The 27,486-nt window shown below is 38.2% G+C and overlaps 1 protein-coding gene across 3 annotated transcripts; it reads right to left on the bottom strand.

Moving 5' to 3' along the window:
- Positions 1–9,442: 9,442 nt before the first annotated feature.
- Positions 9,443–27,443, bottom strand: Fsn (F-box synaptic protein). 3 transcript variants are annotated; one of them, XR_006772166.2, is made up of 4 exons: positions 26,868–27,443; positions 15,061–15,151; positions 13,049–13,385; positions 9,443–11,515 (listed from the first exon to the last, which is right to left on the bottom strand). XR_006772166.2 is itself a non-coding variant. In XM_045734153.2 (3 exons), the coding sequence occupies exons 1-3, from the start codon at positions 27,441–27,443 to the stop codon at positions 13,291–13,293; spliced, it is 762 nt and encodes a 253-aa protein (XP_045590109.1). In that variant the 3' UTR covers positions 9,443–13,290. The 3 variants fall into 3 exon arrangements, 1 of the variants encoding a protein (XP_045590109.1); XR_006772167.2 differs by lacking the exon at positions 9,443–11,515 and adding an exon at positions 17,427–17,511 and having other exon boundaries at positions 13,348–13,385; XM_045734153.2 differs by having other exon boundaries at positions 9,443–13,385.
- Positions 27,444–27,486: the final 43 nt, after the last annotated feature.

The raw sequence follows: 27,486 nt of genomic DNA, 5'->3' as shown, positions 1-27,486 counted from the left end.
GTTTTCTTCCTATTAAGGAGTGTTGTACATGCTGCTATGGCGGTATGTCCACTCACAGGATGAGTGGCGCTGCCCAATAAACTCGCCCCTAGGGGCAAAATTTAATAAAAAAAATAAATTTAATGGTTGGGTTGACTGCATCTATCTGGACCTAAAAATGGCTTTCGACATAGTTCCACATAAGAGATTGTTCTGGAAACTGGAAAATATTGGAGGGGTGACAGGTAAGCTTCTAACATGGATGAAAAATTTTCTGACTGAAAGAAAAATGAGGGCAGTGATCAGAGGCAATGTATCGGACTGGAGAAATGTCACAAGTGGAGTACCACAGGGTTCAGTTCTTGCACCAGTGATGTTTATTGTCTACATAAATGATCTATCAGTTGTTATACAAAATTATATGAACATGTTTGCTGATGATGCTAAGATAATAGGAAGGATAAGAAACTTAGATGATTGTCATGCCCTTCAAGATGACCTGGACAAAATAAGTATATGGAGCACCACTTGGCAAATGGAATTTAATGTTAATAAATGCCATGTTATGGAATATGGAATAGGAGAACATAGACCCCACACAATCTATATATTATGTGAGAAATCTTTAAAGAATTCTGATAAAGAAAGAGATCTAGGGGTGGTTCTATATAGAAAACTATCACCTGAGGACCACATAAAGAATATTGTGCGAAGAGCCTATGTCACGCCTTCTAACTTCAGAATTGTTTTTAAATACATGGATGGCGATATACTGAAGAAATTGTTCACGACTTTTGTTAGGCCAAAGCTAGAATATGCAGCAGTTGTGTGGTGCCCATATCTTAAGAAGCACATCAACAAACTGGAAAAGGTGCAAAGACACGCTACTAAGTGGCTTCCAGAACTGAAGGGCAAGAGCTATGAGGAGAGGTTAGAGGCATTAAATATGCCAAAACTAGAAGACAGAAGAAAAAGAGGTGATATGATCACTACATACAAAATAGTAACAGGAATTGATAAAATCGATAGGGAAGATTTCCTGAGACCTGGAACTTTAAGAACAAGAGGTCATAGATTTAAACTAGCTAAACACAGATGCCGAAGAAATATAAGAAAATTCACCTTCGCAAACAGTGGTAGACGGTTGGAACAAGTTAGGTGAGAAGGTGGTGGAGGCCAAGACCGTAGGTAGTTTCAAAGCGTTATATGACAAAGAGTGCTGGGAAGACGGGACACCACGAGCGTAGCTCTCATCCTGTAACTACACTTAGGTAATTACACACAAACACCACACATTTCGACAAAGAGTACTGGGAAGACGGGACACCACGAGCGTAGCTCTCACACCCTGTAACTATATTTAGGTAATTACACTTAGGTAATTACACCCCCCACGATTCAGCCCACAGCAGTTGTCTAACTTTACTGCTAGGTGAACAAAGGCATCAGACGAAAGAAACTGTGCATATGTGTGTGTACTAAGGATGAGCTCCATGACCTGGGCTCCGCCTCCTACACATTACTCACCAGCATGGGCATTAAGCATACAAATAGAGGGAGAAACAGCTATTGATCTGAATTAACCACGAGCAGATAGATCTTCTCTTCATAGTAGATATAATTAGACTCCTATCACAAAGGATATCCGGGAGCTGGGAGCTGTTATTGCCACAATGAGATAAGCTTCACTTAGCTCACTATACTCTAGCTTCATCTGCAGCATCTTACAACAGCTGTCATGAATAAATATTGAAAATACAATGGTTGTATGTCAACGATCATACTCTATGATACCTACATTTTTTGTATTATTTATTTATATATACAAGAGTTGTTACATTCTTGTACAGCCACTACAGCACGCATAGTGTTTCGGGCAGGTCCTTAATCCTAATTTTCCCCTGAATACGACCCGCCAAATAGTTTAACAATCAGGTACCCATTCCCTGCTGGGTGAACAGAGGCTACAATTAAGGATTGGCGCCCAGTCAATCCTCCCTGGCCAAGATACGAACCCAGGCCAAAGCGCTCGCGGAGCGCCGGGCGAGTGCTTTACCACTGCACCACGGGGACCGTATATGTATATATTTGCCTAAACAGATGTATTATTATTATTTATTATTATTATTTCAGAGGAGGTGGTGACAGGATGAACAACCCAGCGGGTTTTCTTCCTATTGGGGAGTGTTGTACATGCTGCTATGGCGGTGTGTCCACTCACAAGATGAGTGCCGCTGCCCAATAGAGAAGGAGAGTCTATCCTCCATCCTGGCCCGAAGCCTTTGTGATCCACACCGTGGGATGGCCGGGCCAAGAAGGCTAGGACCCACCTGTGGCAATGCAGGTCAATAGGTCATCCAACAAGGTCAGCTGACGTCTAGACGTCCAAAGGCTAACTAAGATCATCCCCAGGATGCTGCCCAACTACCAGGTACATATTTGCTGTTAGGTGACTAGAGGTGAACATCAGGTGAAAGGAAACGAAGCTCAATTGAACAGGATCCGTCCTGGTGCGGGAACTGAACCTGGGTACTGCAGGTTGTGAGTCGGCTCCAGTAATCACTGCGCCACACGATAACAGTAAAGCATGATGGTTGCCAAGAGGTTCAGCAGTAAGAGCTTACAGTTACCGCGATGGTTACAGCAAGATCGCGGGAGCCTTATAAACTTAGTCGAGCCACGAGGAGCGAAAACTTACGAAAAAGACTTTTATCTGAGACACGGAATTAATTCTTAGAGGCAAGTCTTGTAATATACACGGCTCACAAGGTCGACGGGCGCTCAAAAATAAAAGACTAACCAGTAACCAACGCCTAGACTTCCGTCTCACAGGGATATTCCAATCCCAGAACACCCCCTCCACAGCCGCCCACCTCCCACGATAACATCCGCTAGATCATCAAGTGATCAAGACTTGCTTAGGCAAATGAATTTGGGGGTTCAGTCTTTGAGCCCATTATGTGCGTCTGTAACCCTTTACACTACCGTCCACAAGATGGGTATGGGGTGCATAATAAATGAACTAAACTAAACCTCTCGTTTTTTTCAGTTTAATTCATTTATTATGCACCCACCCCCCTCCCAGTCTACACTGAGGAAAGATCGAATATATTGTGGGGGAGTGACCAGACAATAATGATACAATTTGACAAAGTTATTGTTGATAAAACAGTCAAAGGCTTTACGAAGGCAAACAAATTGACCTATTGGGTACCCATTTTTGTCAAGAGTGACATGTATCAAGTCAAACATATTAATTAAGGCACTATTAGGGCTTTTTTGGGGGGATATGAAGCCTAATTGGAAAGATTTAAGTACATGTTAGGGAGTCAAGCTGTTTGTACATTAGTTTTTCAAACAATTTAGATGAAGTGGGTAGGATTGATATTTACCCGAGGGCCACTCTAAGGAGAGTGTGGCCTATCCCACGACGGGGGATAGGAAGCCAACGGCTTGTCAAAGGTAAATTTTGGTATATACCTGTATAGTAGATTAATTCAGCAAGATCTCCACTTTCATGGATTGGGATTTACTCTTCCTTTTTAAAGATACGAGGGAAGGCTCAGAGTTCAAATGATTTATTGTAGTTCTATGGCTGGAAATATAACACTTAAAGCCTTTTTTTATACATTAGGGTTATCTATAATAATATACTAATAAGATTTTATTAGTCAAAAATGCATACATATGAATAGAATATCAAGGCATGGAATTATTGTGGGAAAACTTGAAAAATGTCATTACTGAACTTGTTCAAAAACATGTGGGAAGAAAGAAAAGAAAAAGAAAAGTAGATGGATGACACAGGCAGCAAAAAGAGCTATGGTAATAACTAAGTAAAACCTCTGGAGCAGGTATGAATCCACAAGAACAACACAGATTATGAAATACTGTACCCCCAAAATTTAGCCACCCAGAAAACCAAATCAGCCAAAAGAAAACTTGCTCAGAACAAAGAAGATTCCAGAGTCTTCCTAGGGGTATATAAGAAGCAAATCCAAAACAAAAAGACTTGGTAGGACCCTTAAAAGCTTAAAAGATGCAACCAAGTTATAATTGATTATAAAATGACAGCCAACACTCTGAATGACTACTTTCCATTAGTATTCACACTAGAGAATTTAAAACAATATTCCAATGCCCACACAAATGTATGAAGCAAGTAAAGAGAATGAATTAAGTGATATCCCAATAAGATGTTATATATAATCATGAAAAACATTAGCAAACTGAAAAATTCAAAAGCCCCAGGTGTGGACGGAATTCAAAGTTGTTGAGGAACTGGCAGACGAACCATGTCTAGCACTTAAAACTCATTTTCAGAACATCTCTGGCCCAAGGGATAGTTCCCCTAGATTAGAAATATGTAAATGTTACACCTTATTTTCAAAAAAGGCAGAAAGATCTCAGTAGAAAGCTACTGTCCGATCAGTTTAACCTCGAATATCTGTAAGCTCATGGAGATAATCCTTAGGGAAAGAATCATCCACCATCTTGGTGTGCAAAATGTAGGAAAATTAACTCGACATGGTTTTCCTTTTCAAATAAATCCTGCCTTAATAACCGGCTAACATTTTTTGGAAACGGTAACTAGCTATTTAGTAAATAACTTCCAGTAGATTTAGTAAAAATATGAACTTTGCTAAAGCTCTTGATAAGGTACCACATGAAAACCTGGCGAGAAAAGTACAAGCACACGTAATAAGCGGTAGAATACTAGCATGGATAAAACAAAGGTTAAAATGGTGAAAGCACAAGGGTCATCCTAAAAAAGAAAAATGTGACTGGAGACATGTGGTGAGTGGGGTACCACAAGTTTCCATTTTGGGGACAACTTTTTTGGTCATATATATCAATGACATAGATGAGAATATTACAAACCACGCTAATAAATTTGCAGATGACTAAGATTTATGATAAAGTAGGAAGTGACAAAAGCATTGAGGCCTTACAAAGAAATCTACACGAACACCACAAGTGGTCAGAAAACTGGCAAATACTTTTTAATATTGAGAAATGCAAGTCCTTACATTTGGGGCATAACGATGCATATCGCAACTATGAAAGCAACATTACCTTACGCCAGATTGATAAAGAAAAGCACCGTGGAGTCAGAATTCACCAATCAGGGAAAGTTGCACAACAAGTGGCAGCTGCAGTAAAAAAACAAACCAAAGCCTAGGAATAATCAAACAAAACTTTGACTCCAAGAAAAATTAAGAGTTATACCAATCTCTCGTGTGCCCCCACTTGGATTATTGTATCCAAACATGGAGACCTCATCTTCAGAAAGACATCTGCTTTGAAGAAAGTTCAGCACTGGGCAACAAAAATCATTCCTGAACTATGTCGATAATCACAATAGGAACAATTGACGGCCAGAGGGCTAACAATACTGCAGACAGGCGCCAATCTCATCAAATCATTTAAAATACTTTCGAATTTGGAGGATATTGATCCAGACCATTTGTTCAAACACAGATTTACATAAGCTCACTCTCAAAAGACCCAGGTTCAGTCTCTGGGAATGACAGAACCAGTTGGGTATATTTCCTTCCACATGATGCTCTGTTCACCTAGCAGTAAAATAGGTACCTGGGTGTTAGACAATTGTGGGTGGCATCATCGGGAAGGTCAGTAGTCTGCCTTTGGAAGGACCTTGATGAGCCTAACTGCAGGCTTTCTGTCCCCAACAATGGAGATGGGGGGGACAATTTTTCTTTGCTCATTTATTTATTACACTTTCTTGTTTCGTTATATTTACTGCACTTGTCCACTTCTCATACACCAGATCCTACATTAATTTCCCTCTCAATTTATTCTGAAATCGTCATGTTGATCACAAACATTTGTCTCTAAGAGTAAAGTCAGTTGGTTGCTGCTGTGTACACATGCTATGCATGCTAGTGGCTTATTAAGTAAGTAAGTAATTATCAAAAGAAGGCACCAAACCGGGAAGGCTATGTAAGTGGCTTATTAATATAATCATCAAAAGAAGGCACCAAGCCGGGAGACTATGTAGCACCGTCAAGTGTCTCTGGATGCAGACGATGAGTTACGATAATGTGGCTGAAGATATGATTACCAAACCACACACCAGAAGATGAGACAACGACATTTTGGTCCATCTGGACCATTATCAAGTTGATTGCGGGCTTGATAATGGTCCAGGATGGACTGAAACGTCGTCGACTCCTCATCTTCTGGTGTGTGGTTTGATAATCAGTGCCTCTGGATATTCAAAAGACCCTAAATATCACTGAAGATGCCAATACGAGAACAAAAGTACACAAGGCGAGCAATAATAAAGGTATCAGATTCACTAATGATTCTATTGATGGACAAATGATCACGTAGAACATTTTGAAAGGAAGACACAAATTTCCTGAAAATTCAGACATTCTACAAGGAGGTGCATGACTGTAAGGGGGACACTGCAGTTTGGACAATAAGGAGCAGGGCAGCATTCTATCAAGTGCCCGTGAGTTAAGCATGTAGGGCCAATACCTAACCTTGCCAGAGCTGTTTCTCACCCCTGGTTATGGTGGTAGAAGGAAGGCCAAGTGGACAGGCTACCCTTAAGAGCATGAAGTTTGTTATCTGTAACACCAGACCAATGACCCTGCCATTAAGGAATGAATTTTTCAGATTGAGGAATGAATGACTGGGTAGAAACCTGAATAAGGAATGCCTTTTTGTGAAATTGGACAAGTGCAGATAGACCCCTTAGCAGCAGTGTCTGCATGCTCAATTAAGCTAATACTAATATGGCTGGGAACCCAGCAAAACCTAACTCTTGTAAACCTGTTAGATATACGAAGCAGCCGATATTAGATTTTGACTACCACAGGATGTATACGATTAAATAACTACTGTAAAGCCATGAGAGCACTGTGAATGTCACAATGACAAAGGAGCATTAGCATTGATGACTGAAGAGCAGTTGACAAAAAGCATATAAAATTGCATACATTTCATCCGTGAAGATGCCAGCCTCTGGGGGTAGGCAACACATGTAGTTCTGGTCCGAAAAGACTACAGAGAAGCCAAAATCATTGGCAGACGTAGACCCATCTGTGAATAGGGCACTGGAATGTGAGTGAAGAAAAATATTCAAAGAAATGGAGTTACATAAAATAAGGAGTGGTAGAGGTCTTTACCATATGGGTCTTGCAAAACTTTGCAAGCTTGGCCCTCTATGGGGGCAAGGATGGAATGACACGAGTAATTCCATCTTTGCTTCCATAGAGCAAAAACTCAAAACTCAAAAACATTGCAAATTCAAACCAAAAGAGTCCTGCAAAAGAGACATCCTTATACAAAAAGGTAAGTATTGAAAGAGAACAGGGCCTACCAGAGGGGCAACAGCCAAAGCTCAATAAAAGCGAGAATGTAGATGTTGAAGACTATGCGAGGTAGAAAGGCAGTAACGATCTCGACAATTCCTTAGTGACAGGATGCCGATTTCAACATACAAGTTCTGGGTAAAGGACAAATGAAAGGCATCAGAACCAAGATGCAATCCAGTATGGTGCAGAGCCTCAAGATGATGAAGGGTTGAAGGAGAGGTAAAGGAGTAGGCAGCCATAATCCAGTTTAGAGAGTATGAGAAAGAAGTATAACTAGATAAATGTGTATTTTTAAGCTCTCCAGGAAGCATGGGTCAAAATAAAGAAATGTGAGGGCATTCAACAACTTGGATGTTAGAGATATAGGGTGACCAAGACAAACAAGTGTGTGTCAAAGATCAACCCCAAAAGTTTAGCAGAATCTTTATACAAATGGGGGTCTACCATAGATCCATGACCAACTAAATTTCCAACACTTATTGCAGAGGCATGGAGAGTGGAATGTACTCCTGAACGGAGCATCCGGCACTGGCAAGAATGATTAGCGACAGAAGGGTCCCACCATCAAAAGGGATCTTAACAATGTGAAGAGGATGACCACAAGGAGGTGGAGTGAAGGAGTCAAGCTGGAGGATAGAAGAGTCCTGGGCCTCAAAAGAGATATGGAATATCCTCATGACAGTCTTTGAGGTCTCTAATCTCCAGTTGCAAATGGTGTGGGAGAACAACAGTGCCAATGCTGGCAATCAACAGGGTATTATAGGACACCTGAACAGGGGTCTGACCAATCGAGGACAAAGTAGCTAGGCAGGTGGCTGTCTCTTGAGAAGAAGTCACAACTACACATGTGCCAGGCAGAGTTAAAAGTCACTTTCAAATTCATAGAATCAACCAAGTGCTTATAGATGTGCACATCATCAGGGCGGGGTATGTTCATCATTACAAAGCTCAAAATACTTAAGATCACATAGCGGGGCCAAACAACTCCTGGAACGCATCAGTGGTAACAGGAAGCAAACTCGTGAGAGTGCTGTGACAGTGGCAGGAACCCCATGAAGGAGGGGGAATAAACTATGCAGTTGGCACAGTGGAAGATGGAGTCACACCAGGGGACAAGGTGATTACAACCAGGGGCTTGGGGCTCAACCCAGCCACAGAAGTAAGAGGGAACTGGAGAAAGTCAGTAGGGTAATCAGAGATGAAGCCTGGCCTGGACCCAATGTAGCCAGGGCTATGGAGCCTGTCCTTTCATCACGGTCCGACTCAGGAGCCTGATTGCCCACCCCACGAGTTCGAGGAGAAATAAGGTCAGAAGTTGACAAAAAAAAGTAACATATAGAGACTTTGCTGTCCAGCACCCCACACCCACCACAGAGTTCACAAGGAAGGCACAAGCACAAGGGCAACCAACCTCAGGAAACCAAAACAGCATATGTGGGTCATCACTGCAGTGCCAAACGGTGTCCCAGGGACCAATATGAGTACCAACACTTCAATGCCCACTTGACCAGATGTCTAACGAGGCAGGGCTAGCCAGACAAGCCAATTGGTTCAGGTGGGCTGCACTGAACCTTCCATTTTACTCTCATCCCCTCACTAAAGAAGTGTGTTGCCTTCCCCTCCCACCCAATCAGGCTGCAACTGCTGGGTTGGCTCAACTCCCAGATGAAGGAATATAATGGGGTGCACAGGTCTCCAAACACGCCCAACATATGGGGACATATTTTGCTTGTGCATCGCCACAGTAGGAAGGAAAGGGAAGCAGGAGCTACCCCCTTCTACCCACAGGCAGGGCACAAGTGTCCCCCCCTCACTGCGTCAAAGCACTATCCACCGAGGGGGTGGTTTACTAAAACAACCCAATTTTTTCTTCTGGTTTATGTAAATACCTGAGTCAGCTGTAATAACTGAACACTAGCTATGTTTGATACTAAGTTTGGGGATTGTTATGGAGACTAGATGTCCAGGAAAGATCTTCAAGTACTACATGTATCCATAAATGACACATTATATAAATTATAAATATTAAATGACATTACAGAAAGTTAAAGCTTGACTGTGTTCAGAACATTGCGCATAAAAATTACAATTAAATTAGCCAGAAAAACAATATATTTAGTGATTCTGACTTTATTTTACATGGTGATGAAAAATGATGGTCGAGGTGGTGAGCAGCTCACACTATATATAAAAATTGTTTTAAAGTGAATATAAAAACAATTTAAATTTTTTAGGAATACCATATATTAGTTCAAAATTTTTGAAATTTCAATGCATCCAGGCACTGTTCACACACACACGCTGCTTCACCAGCCCTATTAAAAGAGAAATGTGTATAAAGTACACTCGGTATGCACACAAGATACATGAATCCTCCCTGCTTTCGGTGCTACAATGAAAGATAAACAAATATTTACAAATATTAAATATATTTACAAAAAAGTGACCATGCTGGATAATACTAGCTAACATAACAAAATACTGAACAGTATTTTCCTACACTATTAGACCATACAAAATACGTGTAAGATGAAGATTTTGTTTTTAAAAAGATTACGCTACAGTAAAGAATATTTTCCCAGTCACACAATTTACAAGTCATTCTGCAAGACTATATAAAAAATAAAAAATATATATTAGATCACCAAAAGGCCATTGCATTTTCATTAAACATTTAGGCAATTATAATTTATATGTTGACACCTAGGCCTACTCATTTCCGAACATAAAATAACACTTACCACAGACTCGACACTAAATGCAACATAACATTTACTACACTGATTAATACCCAATATATATATATATACACAAGAAATTTTCCAGAAATTTATCCACTTGGTGTTAGAAAGAATAGTGATCTGCAGAGAGAACTGATGACATTACAGAACCCATTCACTTGGCAAACATTGTATATTTGGCAGACTTTACCTTTAAAGCATCAGAATTTAGCGGACAACTTGCGCAATGAACGAAAGTGTCAGTGAATAATAATGATGATGATGATGATATATACAATTTCAGTGCCATATTACAAGAACCATAAAAAAAAACAAAGTGAAGAGTGCATTCATTATTAACATATAAAACTAGACTTACATACAACTTTGACACATTGAAACCTGAATCATTCAAGCCTTAGGAATGGTTTCAAAACTGACTGTGAAGTGTGGCAGAGAACAAAATGCAATGGAAAATTTTATACACAATATGTATGCATATACTGTACATTATATATAAATATTCATACATATACATACTGTGTGAGTGCATGTGTGTGTGTATATATATAATTATGGCAGTGTCAGACCATGAAGGAAGGATTGAAACAGGAATTTCCTTAAGTACTTTCGTATTTAATAACACATCTTCAGAAGGATCCTTCATCCTTCTAAAGATGTATTAATATACGAAAGTACTTAAGGTAATTCCTGTTTCAATCCTTCCTTCGTGGTCTGATACAGTCACATTTTTCATCATGTGTTAATTTTCGTGATTTACACACACACATACAGTAGTAGAATTTGCTTAAAGCAGAATGGAAAATATCCAAAAGAGAATTAATAATAGTCACAATGCTGTTGTGTTTAATGACATGTGTATTAGAAAAAAACCTGCTTCCAAATTATATTTATATATATATATATATATATATATATATATATATATATATATATATATATATATATATATATATATATATATATATATATATATTACACAATTCATATACAGTAATACAGTACTATAAAATAAATTACATTATTATTAGGGCTCCCTGAATGCTAAGATCAACCCATGACGCATCAATAAATTATTAACTGTAAAAAGCTGTAACAACTGCACTGATCTGTGAAACTTCGGGAGCTACTTACGCTTCAAACTGATCTTCTAAGTCCTATATCAGCATCACACGTTGGAAGTTCTTAAAAACGGCACCTCATCTATATACAGAGACTCGCCCACAGTCAGTTTTGAAAAAATCACAATAAACCAGCAGCCGCCTGGGTTGCCTTATATGTAAGTAGTAATTGTAGTAATTGCACTGAGTTTTGCGTGTGTTGTACTTGTTCATCCTTTGCCAAGGTTTATGCAACTCTCTTCACACATACGTTTTTACATTGTCTACGGAAGATTTGTTGCTCACTCGTCACAAATAATCTCACAGTTATGTATATTATATTAATCTGTACAAAAATAAATAACAGAATAACAAAAAATTAACTATTGGCAACATGACTCGCAAACAACTGAAACAAACAAGCAGTCTTACTCGTGATCACAACGCTAGCAAACTTGCCACCAAACCTTTATTGGCACCCAGCAAACCCAATTCATCCAAGTATTATACTGTACTTTTAAATGAAATAAAGTCATACGAAGAGTCATTTAAGTGATAAATTATCATGTAATAAATAAACATTGATTTAATACAGCCATTGCACCTTGGGTAGTCTACCCTAGTGTTTGTAAATTATATAGAATATATCAACATCTTCCCTGTCAATAAATAACATGGCACATGTGAAAATCAGGAGAAATGGGAATGTACTAGTGGTCTTAATCAAGTGGAATGACCTGTAAAGTAAAAGGTAAAATATATCCAACTAATATAGTGGAATTAATCAGGAAAGCACCATAGTATTGTCTTTTAAAAAATTAAATGTCACTAAAAATCAGTTGCTTTTTTATTTTAAAATAAGATTGAGCAGAAAATATATTAGCCAAGTCAATGGCTTTGCTCCCATTTTAATGGACAAAGCAAAGTTAAAAACAAACTTAAAATGATAAAATAATTACAAGAATCATAATTATACTTGGTTTTCCACCATTAATCCTTGCATCACAAGACTGTCTTATGCTTAGCAAATGACTAGAACTTGTGCCTATTAAAGCACAAGTGAATGAACACAAAAAGGTGGGAATTTGAGGAATGAATTATTAAACCACAGAATCAATGATCCTTGATCCATGATAAGGAACGCCTTATCCACGGGAGGGAAGAGGTCAATGCTTAAGCTTGAAAATAGCACAAGATGTGAACTAGAAACACTCGTATGATACCAATTTGCTTAAAGTAATGAACTCCATAAGTTGTACATTCAGATTGGCAACATCATTTTAGCTCTTGCAAAACAATTATCACCGTATGATATCTGGGAGCTACCATTTCTGATCAGAATACTGAAATCTAATGATGAATATTTTAATCATCTTTACCTATCTAAAAATCAAAGAGTTAAGAAGATATTAATGTACATAAAGTATTTTATATATATATATATATATATATATATATATATATATATATATATATATATATATATATATATATATATATATATATATATATATATATATATATACTGTATATATACATACATACATACTGAATATGCATATATATACACTTTCAGATACAAATAATTGAGAAGCCTTAGTTTGATAAAAAGATACATAAAATCAAATTTGACTCCAGTATTATTATGTTTCTCAAGGCACATTGCATCCAGTGCAGAGATAAACTCTGTTAGGCATGCTTTTTGACTCATTGTAGCTGAACAGTGACTGTCCCAATTTCAAACTGTGTACCATTCCAGGCCAAAAAACTGTTTATGGCATAAACATGCTGCACTATTGGCAAACACTTATTTCATATCTTAAGAAGTTCATCTTTATTCTTATTTCCTAAGTGTTTAAAGTAAGAAATAGGTTCTTACCACTGCGTGATGCATAGCTTGTCAAGGCTAAATCACCGTGGTTGGTCCAGCCGTCTCTTCGCCTCCCTTTACTGAAATCTAACATCACATGTCACTAGGAGCAGCTAGCCACTGTTCCATTACCCCTCACCATACATCCGTCACAATGCAGGAAACATTTTGGGCGGACAATCCCTTGAGATGAGCGAGGAACCATGTTGCACTCTGCAGTCTGGCATTGTCAGTACTAAAAATATGGCGGGTCAGCCATCCAGTGGTGGCCCTAGATATACCATAGAAACCTCTGTGTTACCATACACAGCAGACACTGAAGGGTACAACTGCTTGTCTGGCAGTCCTGAAAATTCAAGACAATTTAGATTCAGTACATATTATTGCACAGTGCTACAGTGTGACACAAAATATACGAAGAAAATATTTTGCAGGACGTAACAAAATGTATATAATAAATTTTCTAAATACAGTAATAGCATACAGTATTACTGTACTGACATGAGAATCACTATACAGTAATTTATATTGGGAAATTTTTTTTACACGACTGGCTAAAAAAAAAAAAAATCTAAATCAAATGCAGGTTATTACCAAATAAGTGAAAACATTAAAGCATGTGTTCGAATATACAAAACCGTATACAGTAATATCCGCAAGTGATTTTGATCATATATATTTATAGAATTATTAAGTGGGACAACACGATTACTTCTCACCAATCTTTTTCTGCCGGTTATTTAGTACAGATGGCAGAAAGTCAAGTTGTGTTACAGTCTTGAATGAATTCTAATTTGTATTTAATTAAAGAAAGTTAGAATACAGTACAATGCTGACAAGAGCAAGACAGTAGGTTTTAAAAGCAAAGAATGAGAAGTAAATTTGATATTACCTTATAAAATTAACAGCCCAATGACAAATATTGCGGCATAAAACCAAAATACGGAGTACTGTATGCCCGATGACGCAAAATAGGCATTCAATAATTAAAAAAATTGTAGAAATTCCATTTATTGTCCAAATACTATGGGACGTGTTTTAACATGTGCGCCAGCTGTTTTCCATTCTCTGTAAATATCCCACATGGCATTCTGACCCTGCCGTGTGGACGCTCACCCATGCTGGAGACTCACTGTTCTCGTGACCTCGCTCATAACACCAGCGCAGTCTCCCCTCGAATCGAAGTTTCCCCATTCTGGTCATTTTATCTCAGGTATTTGTTACTGGTTTTAAAGACACTGCAACTTGACTTCCAGATGGATACTGATCAAGAACAGAGCCAATCCATGACAAAAGCATTGAAAGAAACAAGTAAGAGAGAAAAGTTAAGAGTTTTCGCCGAAAGTATAGAAAAGTGAGACATGTTCTTATATGCACATATCCCTTTACAGTATTCTATTGCAATATTTTTTATACAGTACCAAATTGAACGACATAGCACAAAAATTGAGGTCAGAAAGATGAAAAGAGTATACACATTTGTCAGTGGTGGCGAGTTTACGCACAATGCTCAGGCTACCTTGAGGTGCGCGGCGGGTCGCCCGCCGGGGCAACGAAAGTGTTAAAACTAGCTAACCCATCATGGCTACATCAATCCCTGCCTGTTACATACCTAGACTCTCTAAATACTCTAACTCCTGCGCCGTATTATATTTATAAATCTACATCTATCTTAAGATCACTTATATGTAAACTGGAAAATTTGAAATTGAAAATTTATAGGAAGACAAGCAAGGACAAACTCAAAAGCATTATTAACTGTATCTACAAACCTTCCATCTCATTTACTGCCATAAATATTGTGGCATTATTCATGTACATGTTTACTAATGGCCTTATTCATGTACATGTTTACTAATGGCATTATTCATGTACATGTTTACTAATGGCATTATTCATGTACATGTTTACTAATGGCATTATTCATGTACATGTTTACTAATGGCATTATTCATGTACAAGTATGCATGTGACATTATTCATATACACATGTGTCATTATTAACATATACAGTACTTTACCTCTAAAAGCAACTCCTAGGAATTCGTAGTTCTTCTCAAATGCTAACGTGTTATCATCACAGTCCAATATCACCCGTATTCTCTCCCCTACCTGAAATATAACATGTTACTATATATACACTGCTTGTATGTGTCTACTGTATTATGAAAGGCATAAACACATTTCCAAATAAATTATAATTAAGGGAAAATATATATATATATACAATCTCTGGATATACTGTACAAAATAAGAAACTACATATCAGGCAGTATTTTAGAAATTTTGATTACTAATTTTTTTTTTACTTTACTTAACATTCCTGTGAAACTTTAACAAAACAGCAAGAAACCCGATACTGTACCTTATTAAAAAAAAAAAAATTTTAAGCACTTTATAATCTTGGAGACTATACTAATCTGTATCTTAAAAGATTATACAGATCAATGAAGAATAAAGGATCAACAAGTTTCAATTTCAAGTCCATCTTTTCTCGAAGGAATTTTTTGGGGGAAATGAAAAGCCTATTTAACTTGTCTAAAAAACTTATTTTTCACCAATATCAATTAAACTTGGTTTAAAACTTGAATTGATAAGTACAGTTTTTGACACAATGGGTAGCACTGTGTAAACATGATTGAAGCCCAAAACTCTTCACCTGGTACTTTCAGCAAATCGATAATTCCTTTGTAAAAAGTACCCAACAAATGTACGAAGTACCTGTAGTATCATTTATGTAAGTTCCAAAAAAATATATTTTGCAGTTTCTGACCTCATTTATTGATTACCTGGTGATGATTTCAAGTGTTGTTCTAGTCTTGTAAATTTCTCTAATTTAACCAGTATCAAAAGCAAAGACAGAAATTGTCTCCTCTCAATTGACAATGAAATCCCTGAGTATTTACCTAAAACATGACCCAGAATTATTTTGAGGATATAAAGGGTGGGAAATGCTGATCTAGAGGCACTCTCTCCATATCATACTAAGTGCCCTTATACAAGTCTGTGAAGTACCCGCGATGAATATTAAATTTTGCCCGCAGGACAAACGAGGCTCCACATAAAATGCATGAATTGCTGTATGTAATTACGGTACTAACGTATATACAGTACTGTATATCGTACTGCATGTGTTTATGCAATGAACACATGCAATATGCATCATGTATTAATGCAATAATTAATTTCAAACCTACAAAAAAGGCTTATTCTTGCAGGCTTATTCTAGATATATACACAGTACCAGGTAGCAGTCAATTATCTTACCATATTCACCAATACAGGTCCCACTCCAAGTTCACAGACTATTTATTACATATTTAATGTGTGAGCAAAATGATTTCACACAAAAGATGTACTACAGTGCAACAAAACTCTGCTAATTTACATTTTATTGTACCCATTCTACTATATTAGACTAGCTGGAACCCAGTAGTTGGGTCAACACATACACAGCGTTACAGTAATAGAAGACGTAGAAAGAGCTAAGCAAAGAGATAGTTAAGGCTAACTTCACAATTACATTTAAAAATTGTTATAAATTCTGAGACGGACCCTGATTCAGTTGATCAAAGGATGGGCCCAGAAGCTGAAACTTAAACCCTGCAAGCACAGTTAAGTGAGTAGATCCTCCCGTGCTGAACAGTTCTGCTTAATGCATTCTCTAGCAGATCCTCCCATGCTGAACAGTTCTGCTTAATGCATTCTCTAGCAGATCCTCCCGTGCTGAACAGTTCTGCTAAGTGCATTCTCTAGATTTGTGGGTATGCTTAGCGAATCTGAGCAATATTGTACAGTATTCAAAATGAGGCTATCAGTGTCATCCTAGGGAGTTCCCAAGTCCATGAAAATAGTCAACATGAGCGTCAAGTTAAAACATTATCCATCAACACAGTTTTTGGAGTGAAGATATTAAGATCTCAGCTCCATGTGAAATTTCAAAGCTGTCTCGTATATTATACTCACCTGAGATCCATAGAAGGAGAGGGAAAATTTAATTACATATTTCGGTTTAAGATAATAAACTCCATCAAAATGTTACACAAGTACTCAATCTAATTAATGACAAGTCAATTAATCCAGGGGAGAAAAGTGACCAAGTGGTAAATTTAAAAAATATAAAAATGTACAATGCTACATTATTAAAACAGTTAGTTTAACAGGTAAAAGCATCACAGAGAGCTCAAGTTATGGGTAATGATGTGTAATGATGATAATGATATGATACCTCCAGCCGTACATAAAATCATTCAAAATAGGAATTAAATGAATGGCTGGCAAAATTGGTTTTATCTGTTCATAAATGATGTGATACTTTCCCTAAATAAAACCCCGAATCAGCAAATTTCTGGTTGTAATGCAAGCTTTCCAAGTGGGACTTACTCACCTGCTTCGCTCAATAAGTGTTTGTAGATTCAGCAAAGCAGGGGATGTGCGCATTTGCTTAGGAAGCAGAGCCAGAGGTTCACAAACTGTGGGAAAGGTTGAAATTAAAATTTTGCTCGGTTAAATTAACCCATAGAGCGTGGGAAATATTAGGGTATGAATGGCAACTCTTTAATATGGCTCGTCTCCAATCTCATTTCTTTTAGGATATTCAAAAATGGACGTAACATTAGCCGAGAGAGCTGGAGGCTTGGGAAAGCCATTGAACATATTTAAAATCAAATTCTATGCTTTATTTTCATTTCCAGTTGCTGCAGGTTTTTGCACTAAAATATGGGCCTTCCCTCGTTTGAAAAATGAGGCTATGAGACTGAGGCATGGGAAACATGCTAGGTGTGGTGAAATCTCTTTGCAGACAGGTTTTTGCGAGAGTTTTTCTTTATATCAAAGGTTAAAATTTAAATTTCAATCAGCGAAATTAACCCATAGAGCATGAGACGATGCTAGCTGTTTCTGGCATCGACATGAAAAGGGCCATCCCTGGAGAAGGCCAAGCTACATCCATAGCAAGATGCAGCCTGGATTCTGAAACTCTCAAACATCCCACAGCCCAAAGCAAGAGGGGTGGCATGGGGGGTGGGAGGGAGTACAAGAAGTCTAGTAAACCATGCCTGTTGGACAGTGGAAGGAGCAGCAGCTAACAGGATACCAGAAGATACATGAGCCACTCCAACTCCAAAACCCCAGAGAACTAGGCAGGGCAACTCTGGGTCAACCATTCAAGCACAAAGTCACAACACTAAAATGGGCAAACTAACCTGAAGTGGCCACTACCTGTTAAGCCTCTACAAAATAAAATAAGCGATAACCAAAAGATGGAGGCCAGAACCAAAATACCAGACCTGCAAAAGCAAACAGAGGGTCTTGGTAGCACACCGATTCATTCTTGATGCACAACTGATAATTCCAGGTTCGTATCCTGGGCTGGACAGAAATGGTTTGGCACATTTCCTTTCATCTAATGCCTCTGTTTATCTAGCAGTAAGTACATACTGTACTAAGGAATTAGTCAGCTTCTTGTAGGGTTGCATCCTGGGCGGAGTCAGTAATTCGACCTGGGGGAGGGGGGGAAAGGCCTTGATATAAGCCTAACCTGTATGAATGCACACAGCTACCAGACCCACTCCCTGGGTCTAGTAGCTGAGTGGACAGCGCACAGGACTTGTAATTCTGTGGCCCAGGTTCGATTCCCGGACCAGGCAGAAACAAATGGGCAAAGTTTCTTTCATCCTGATTCCTCTGTTACCTAGCAGTAAATAGGTACCCGGGAATTAGCCAGCTGTTATGGGCTGCTTCCTGGGGGGAGAGGGGGGATAAACAATTAGTAGTTAGTAACAGTTGATTGAGAGTTGAGGCGCGGGCTGAAAGAGCAAAGCTCAACCCCCGCAAGCACAACTAGGTGAATACTGGTTTCTTGTCCACTGATACAATGAATTAGTAATTATTATTATAAACATTGCAGGCCATAGGATAGAGGGTAATACCAACCCAACAGGAAACAGAGGGGGAGAAACAATTACTGTCAGTTTGTTGCAAAACCAACAGATACTATAACTCTCAAAATCCCAGAGCAAATGTGGGCTCAGCCAGTCAGTCACTTGGGTACATCAGTGACAGAACTGAAGGTCCAATGACATAGAAGCTGGGAACTTCCTGTTGGTGGTCAGCCATAACTAGGAGATTCAATCTAACCGCTGCGAATCTTTTGCAGAGTTGTTTGGTGCTTCAGTTCTTTTCTCCACATGAACCTTGATGTTGACTATATTACTACATTTACAGTACTTTCATTATAGGGTAATCATAACATCCCTGCTCCCCGTGACTGTAAAGTGGGTCGGGTTCTGGTAACTGGTAGATTAATTAGGAGTCCTCCCAGCGACTATAAGAAATATTGCCGGAACAACCGTGGACATCTTCAAGAGAAAACTAGACTGTTTTCTAAAAGAAGTGCCGGACTAACTGGGTTGTGGTGGGTATGTGGGCCTGCAGGCCGCTCCAAGCAACAGCCTGGTGGACCGAGCTCTCACAAATCAAGCCTGGCCTCGGGCCGGGCTTGGGGAGTAGAACTCCCAGAACCCCATCAAGCAGGTATCAAGCATTTATCAAGCCGGTATCAAGGCTGATGCAACTTGTCTGCGGAACTACCTCAGTGAGTTAGCTTCAGAGAGGCACCATTCGGCCTCACCAAAAACTGCCAAATGCCTTTTTCATACAATTTTAGTAACAGATAATAACAAAGATATTCAACCAAATATGATCAGTTTAGGGTGCCTTTAGTAAAATTCAGGCTATCTTTAGTGAAGTTTAGAGTTACAACTTGGGGAAAATAGGTTGAAGACCATTGATCTAGGGGTTAGCAGTGCAAAATATTTTGCATTTTTTGTTTTAATATTACATTTTAAAATATTAACTAAAAGTAGAAAATAAAATTTTCTGTACTTACCAATATGAAGAAATAGGTGACTCATCACGGAGAACTTGTAAAGGTGTCACACTTGAGACCATAATTTTAAGAACATTAAATTTGACATATTTCACATTTTTGAGCGAGTTATTTGATAACTAAATATATAGTACTGTACGTATTTTTTAAATTATCTTTTACAGGGAAAGTTAGTAGATATGTCAATATGCCATGTTATTAGGTTTATCTAAAAACCATTAACTTAAATTTCAAATACTTTTTTTTGTCTTGCTTTATAGAAGCCGATACTAGTCTTTTATGGTCTTGTGGGTAGTCTGTCATGGCCAACATAATCAGGAAAAACAGCGAAAACGTTGTAAAAATTGGATCAAGGTATTCGCATGTTTTAAAGGACAACCTTTTTCTCTTATGCCAGAAAAATTATACTTTGGCAAGCATAACTAAGGTTAGGCTTCCTCTTTAATAGGTTGGCAATTACATGGGTGACTGATTGATTGACAGCTGTAACAGTGACTTGATTGATCTTTGGGCGTTTAAATTTGACAAAATAAAATTAGGGTTTAGGTTTTCATTGAGATATGATATTAAGAGTTTAAAAAATTATGTAACATTCACATTTAAGTCAACTGACGCCAAGACCTTTGTACCCTAGTAGAAACCTAGGAAAAGGAGCACGAGATGAGAGATAGATAGAGAAATTGAGAGGACTGGACAGTTCTGCATTTTAATAAATAAACCAGTGTTCTTTAACCCTTCCACTGCACGACTGTTAAATGCTGCCGACATCCCCATGGTGAAAAAAAAAAATTCTGACAAAATTATTTCTCGTTTCATATTGGTAATTAGCATCCAGGAAGCACAAAAATCAATGTAGAAAGTTTCCACTTCTTGTGGTTTAGCCGTGTTCCAGATAAATAGAAATGAGGTGTCACACAGGAATAACTTTGTCTTGTCGATTTATTTTCGTTGTTTCTCAGTTTATTAACTTTGTTTTTCATGCTAACATGTTGCATTGATAGTGTCAAAGGTGGTATTTATTATGTACAACTTTAAAAAAGTATATGTATGGATATACGAATATAAATATACGAACACCATGGATTTATTCATACTAATATATATATATACTGTATGCGAACAAGCCTGAACAGTCTCCAGGCATATATGCATTAGTATATATACTGTATATATACTAATAAATATACTGCCTATACCTGTATATAAGTTTAAATCTTAAAATTGCACATAGCACACATTTTGCCTAAAATATATACAGTACATGGTATCACTCATTTGCTGTTGTTAAAAGTTCAGTGGCACCTAGTATGGCCGCCCTGCACGTTCAAACACTAGATGGTGATGCTGCCAGATATGCTCCTCATTTTTTTCCCCCCCAAGACAAGGAATGGTTACTGGAGGCTTGAGGAAGCAAATACGAGCTCTGTGTATGTGCAGGGCCTTTTAAATCTTATGCAGAACTCTAAATCATATACAGTATACTGAACATGATATGCACAGTGGAAGGTATAAACCAGGACTCCCACACTAGAATGAGATGATAACCCACAGGAGAAAGATAGGGTTGAAGAGGCACAATAAATGTAGGCGTATAAGTTGACCAACTAGGTGCTTACCAGTTATGCAGTAATTAACAAATTGAAAAATAAAAGCACAAAAGTCCCCAGGGGCAGACAAAGTGTTTCCCAGGATTCTTAAAGAATGGAAAGAAGAGCTCAGTGAGCCCTTGTCTTGCATATTTAATAAAGCAAAAGTCAAGCACAGTACTCAAATTGTAGAGGTGGTTGCAAGTGTAGTGTCGATTTTTAAGATGGGAGATAGATCAGTTGTGTTGAGCTATAGTCCCATTAGCTTAATATCTACTGTAGGAAAATTGCTTGAATTGGTAATCATGAAAATCATTTGTTTATATCTTGAAAAACAGATTAATAAGGAAGTCACAATGTGGTTTTACTAAGGGCCACCCATGTTTAACAAATTTACTCTCATTTTTTCTAGCACATTTCAAGCAGTCAATAGTGGAAAGGATTGCAACATTCTATATCTTGACTTTAGCAAAGTCATTGATTCTGTGCCTCACAAGAGACTCATTAGAAAGTTAGAAGCACATGACATTGGGTTTATCCTAAGGTTTATCCTAAGTTGGATTAAGGTGTGTTATCTCAGAAAAATCAGTTAGCATAATTAGAGTCAAGACCGAGTGGAAAATCATTGTAAGCTGAGTGCCCCAGGACACTGTCCTGGGACCTTTGTTGTTTATCATACTGCATATGGAAATTATTTACACACAAGGTTGAACAGCAACCTTTACAAATTTGTACGCACACAAACAGGGTGTAAAATAAATTGACACAAAATTGCTGCAAGAAGATCTAGATAAGCTATTAAATGGATGAAAGATAGATGGATGCAGTTTGGTGCTGAAAGAAATGAAGGGCTGTGAACTTAATAGTAAGTTATCAAAAACTCGCTGGATAGTAATGGAATTGCAAAATCTGAACGAGAAAAAAATCTAGGAGCCATGATTAGTAGGGAACTTAAACCAAGAAAATCACTGCATAAATGTATGGAATAAAGAAAATGGGACACTAATATATTTTTAGAAGCATTAGCAATAAGACATCTATTTGGATAATACACACTTGTGTACAGTGTATTTGTGAAATTTATGTAAAGAAATTACATGAAGTCTTTTGCACTCTCCTGAGTGTTTTATCAAGGTCTGAGTGTATGATTATGACAAGACTTACATCTCGACGTCTAATGTCATTAGACATTAGACGCTGAGAAGTAAGTCTCATCCTAATCACACACTCAGACCTTGGCAAAGCACTCAGGAGAGTGGGAAAGACTTGGTGTGAATTATTTACATAAATTTCACAAATACACACGTGTCGGTGTTTATCTTATGTTATTATATCTGTGAGAAGACATTAACATCTTGCCCGAAACGCTAAGCGTACTAGTGGCTTTAGGTATTGTATGTACTACCTCTATCTTTAAATCAAACAATGTTTGTACTGTAACTCTGCAACTATGTATATACTTTTCCTAAATAAATTATTATTATTATTTAACATTACTTAAGACATCTAATGTTATTCTCCAGCTTTATCTTTACCTTGTTAGATTATGCAGTTTAGTTCTGGTCTCTGTATTACAGAATGGACAATAATTCACTTGAATGTGTACAGAGAAAGATAGCAAAATTAATCCCAGGAATTAGAAACTTTCTCTATGAAAGATTGAAAAACACTTAATTCGCATTCTCTGGAAAGATGAAGAGTAAGGCATGACATGACTGACGTATACGAATGAATCAAAGGGTATAACAAAGGGATATAAATAAGGTTTAAAATATATCAACACAAACAGAACATGAATCAATAGGCACAAATTGGATGAGTTTAGATTCAGGAAAGACCTGGGTAAATACTGGTTTTAAACCCTGTCTTTACTGGGTAAAGACAGGGTTTTAAATTTACGGAACAAATTACCAGGCAACATAATGGACATGAGATCTCTGGATTGTTTACAGTGTAGCTTAGACATGTACTGTACATGGCCAAATTTGGTTGATATAAATTGGAACTGCCTCGTACGGGCCACTAATCCTTTTGCAGTTTTCTTTATTCTAACGTGATCTGTTAATATTAGCTGTACACAACTTTTTAACAAGTTACCAGCAAATATGAGAAATACTGTAGGAATGCTTGTGTAGGCCATCAAGAAGGACATAGGAACATTCCTATCTGGTGCTTGATCAGCTAGGTTGTAATGACTAATTTGGCATCTAAGATGCAACACCCTGACTTACTTGGAAGCCAGCAAAGAAGCCTCACTTCAGGCCAGGGTGGTAATGTAGAAGCATTCTTTAAAATAATTTACAGATAATTTAAAGAAAAATATTTTCAAAAGTTATGCTTTTGAACAGAGGATGAATTCCAGTTACAATTTTTGACAATGAAAAATTAAAAAATTGATTCTTCAAACCAATATCTACTCTTGCCTAATTTAAATTAATACTTTGCTATATCCTTTTAAACATTAAACAATGGTTTGATGAATTTGTAAGCCGAGGATGCAACCTGTCCTCTCGACTAATACAACATTAAGGTCCTGTAGCACTGTTGTGTTAATCTAGGATTAGCATAGTGCCGACCTGAAATTTCGGCCATTAAGCAGAATTCATAGCACAATTTTGGTTCCTATTGTGCCAAATGTATTTTGTAATGGTGATAATAAATAGTGTGTGTGTACAAATTGTTTGAATACCCAGATTTTTGTAATTGAGGCTACTATGTAGAGTATGTCTAAAGGTTGTCCCAGTACAGTACATCTATATGGTCATCAGTAATCCCATATAGCACAAGCACCCTGCAAATAGAGTAACTATGAATAATTTTGTCATCTTGGGGGATCATGTGGAAAATGCTGCCAGGTTTATTTCGGTAATCGTGTACATTGTTTTTGATAGATATGACGAGTACTGTAATAGGACACGTGTGTGTTCTTGCTTATACCACTGTAACTACAGGAAGTACTGATTTGAATCTCAGTAACTCAATTATCTGGGTAATTCAGCCAAAATCAAAGGTGAGTTTTGATATCACTTGATGCAGACAGAAATTAAGTACAGTAATACCTAATACTGTACTGACAATATTTTAATAGAATGAGGGTATGGAACCCACACTCAATCACTTGCTGATATCCACAGTACCAAGCCTCTATATGAGTACCAAGCCTCTATATGACAAAATCACACGTCCAACAATGGGTGTGAGGGGGGGGGGGTTTGTTTACTGGATTGATTCAACTACTCAATCCTGTAGTACAGTCGGGTTCATTCTCTACTCACAATCGAGAATTCTGGGTTCAAATCCTGAGCGAAACAAATGGTTGAGTGCATTTCCCATTACCTAATGCCCTGTTTACCTAGCACTAGTAGGTATCCAGGAGTTAGTCAGCATGTTGTGTGGTTGTATCCTGGAGGAATGGGGCAGAAATTTGACCGAAGGGGAGGGGGGGGGAGGGGCGGGGACCTCGATATAAGCCTAACATGTAGATATACACTGGCTGACTCTCCCCCAATAGTATATTAACACTGTGCACTGTGTGCTACTATCCAAATAATTCAAAACAATGTACATTTTCAATGCACATTGTGCATTTTCCCAAATTTGTTGTTCTCCAACAATACTTACAGAAATTTTATAAACCAGAAAAGAAAAAAATTTGAATATCAACGAGACAACCCTTATGGGTTGTGCTAGGCCCACATATTTAACCCGCTGGGTAGATCGACATTATTATTATAATTACTGGTATGATAGGCCTAAGCCTAAATATATTACTGTAAAGCACAGTGCTTTCACACGAGCAATTAGTAAATCATTTAAATAATTTGGCAAAACATATCCTATAGATGATGAATACAAGCCCATCAGGAACTGCAATAATAATTTATTTATTAATATTTAGAAACAAGGCAGAATTAACAACTACTGTAATGTACTATAACCCTTGGCATAGTTAAGGGCCATTATTCCATCGACTCTTAAATGAATTCTGATCAAGATCTTTCTCCAATACAATTTGCTTTCTAACACAGCACAGAAACCTACCAACAGCTGCAAACATGACAGGGCTGATCTCATCAAGACATTCAAAATACTAAACAAATTGGAGGATATTAATCCAGACCACTTCTTTAAAAGGTCAAATGTAATGCATACAAGGAAGTTGAGCTTCAACTTCCAGCCATAATGCAGAAGAGAAAAGTTTTTTCACCATTTTAGTTAGGCAGTTAACACTTTTAACTGCCTACTTACTGAAATTGTAAATGCCAAGATATTATTTCTCAGATAAAAAAAAATCCTCAGGAGCAATGAGGGACCTTTGGCAAGCTGCCAGCTACCTGTCCTTGGCAAAGCCACTAGAGAGAGGAAGTGAGAGAGTAGCTCTCAGGTAAATTCAGTTCAATGTAAATACTGTAGTAAAATACAAAAAATACTTAGATTTCATTTTCATCTGCTATTTTTGCAAATCCAGTCGTTTAGTTTTAGGAGGGATGTACTGACTTACTCTAACTCGCCTTAAAGCTTAACATCAGAATGAAAGGTTTCACCACAGTTTGTTCAGATACAAGTCACTTTGTACAGCAGACAGTTCACATGTCTGTGAACATGCCAAAGAGCCAAAGCTCAACCCTGGCAAGCACAACTAGGCGAGTACATATGAACTTCCTAATGTAACTTAATCCACGATATACATTACGAATATGTGATGCCCACTGTCTAGTGTAAATGTATTAAATGGTTATTATACAAAGTACAAAATACATTTATAAAAAAAAAAATTTTATGCATGAAGTAAGTAAAATGCCAGTGTACAAAATGACCGGATCCCATTTGACCTCGTGCCTTGGAAAGTGATGAAACGGATCACTGTACGCATCACTTTCCGCAGGGTCGTGTGCCTGCACAACACACATAGGTTACATAAAGTACAATAGACTAGGAGGAAACAACAACATTGGTGCGATCTGGAATTAACGTAAAATGAAAGATGCAGCCGTTTAATCTTTTCCAAATTTAATTTATTTTGTTTTAAAAGGACAATACATCAATTTAACAATCGAGAACAACATTCAGCACACGTCATATTCAACAGTTTCACCAACCATTATTTAAATGTGATGTCAGTCCTTGGGTTATGAGTGAAGATGATGACAGCTCTCAAGAGCATCCACCTGACCATAAGCAACTACTGCAAGGGAACCAAACGCATTACAAAAAATTGAGGGAGGGAATTAGCGGGGAAAAGCGCCAAGCCATTACGACTATATAGCACTGGGACAGGATAAGGATATGGGATGGGCAAAACAAAAAAAGGTGAAAAATCCCTTCAAAAACAAGACGGCACAAATCCACATACCTGGTACTTCGGCGCATTATTCAACTGCGGATAATTTCCCTGCGAATCCCCATTGTGTAACAAGTGATTATCGACGAGATTCCAACCCCAGGAGTGTTCGTCGGAGCCCAGGAGTGCCACGTACCCGGGGCACTGTACGGCCGCCTCCCTGGTGGCTATGCCAATGACGGCCACCGTGCCCAGGGGGCCCTCCCACACCACCTCCCAGGCATGCCGCCCTGACCTGAAGCCAATCTTACCCCGGGCCCCATCGGTACTCTGGGCCACAGGGTTCCGGTGCAGGGTGAACCCGTTGGGCTTCACGTAGATATTCCTCGAGCAATCATTGGGGTTCCACGCGTGGTAGAAGGCTCTCAATTTAGCCTTATAAGTGGGCACGGAGGATAATAAATCGGATTTAAGGGCCTCTTCGGCTAGTTTCCTGACGCAGTGGAGCCGCCACACGTCGTTGTTCTCGTCGTTGAGGTACTTGTACCAGGTCTTGCACACCAGGGAACAGTTGCGCAGGTCGTGCACGTCCAGGTACGAGAAGATGACCTCCAAGACGTGATCTGGCAGGGAACACCAGGTCACCATCTTGCCGGGAGCATGAGCACGGGGCAGCGGTATAGAGCCGGGA

The sequence above is a fragment of the Procambarus clarkii genome, chromosome 4, assembly GCF_040958095.1.
Source record: "Procambarus clarkii isolate CNS0578487 chromosome 4, FALCON_Pclarkii_2.0, whole genome shotgun sequence".
NCBI classification, from domain to species: domain Eukaryota; kingdom Metazoa; phylum Arthropoda; class Malacostraca; order Decapoda; family Cambaridae; genus Procambarus; species Procambarus clarkii.
Note: the sequence above shows the minus strand (reverse complement) of the source record. Positions and strands in the feature narration are given on the sequence as shown.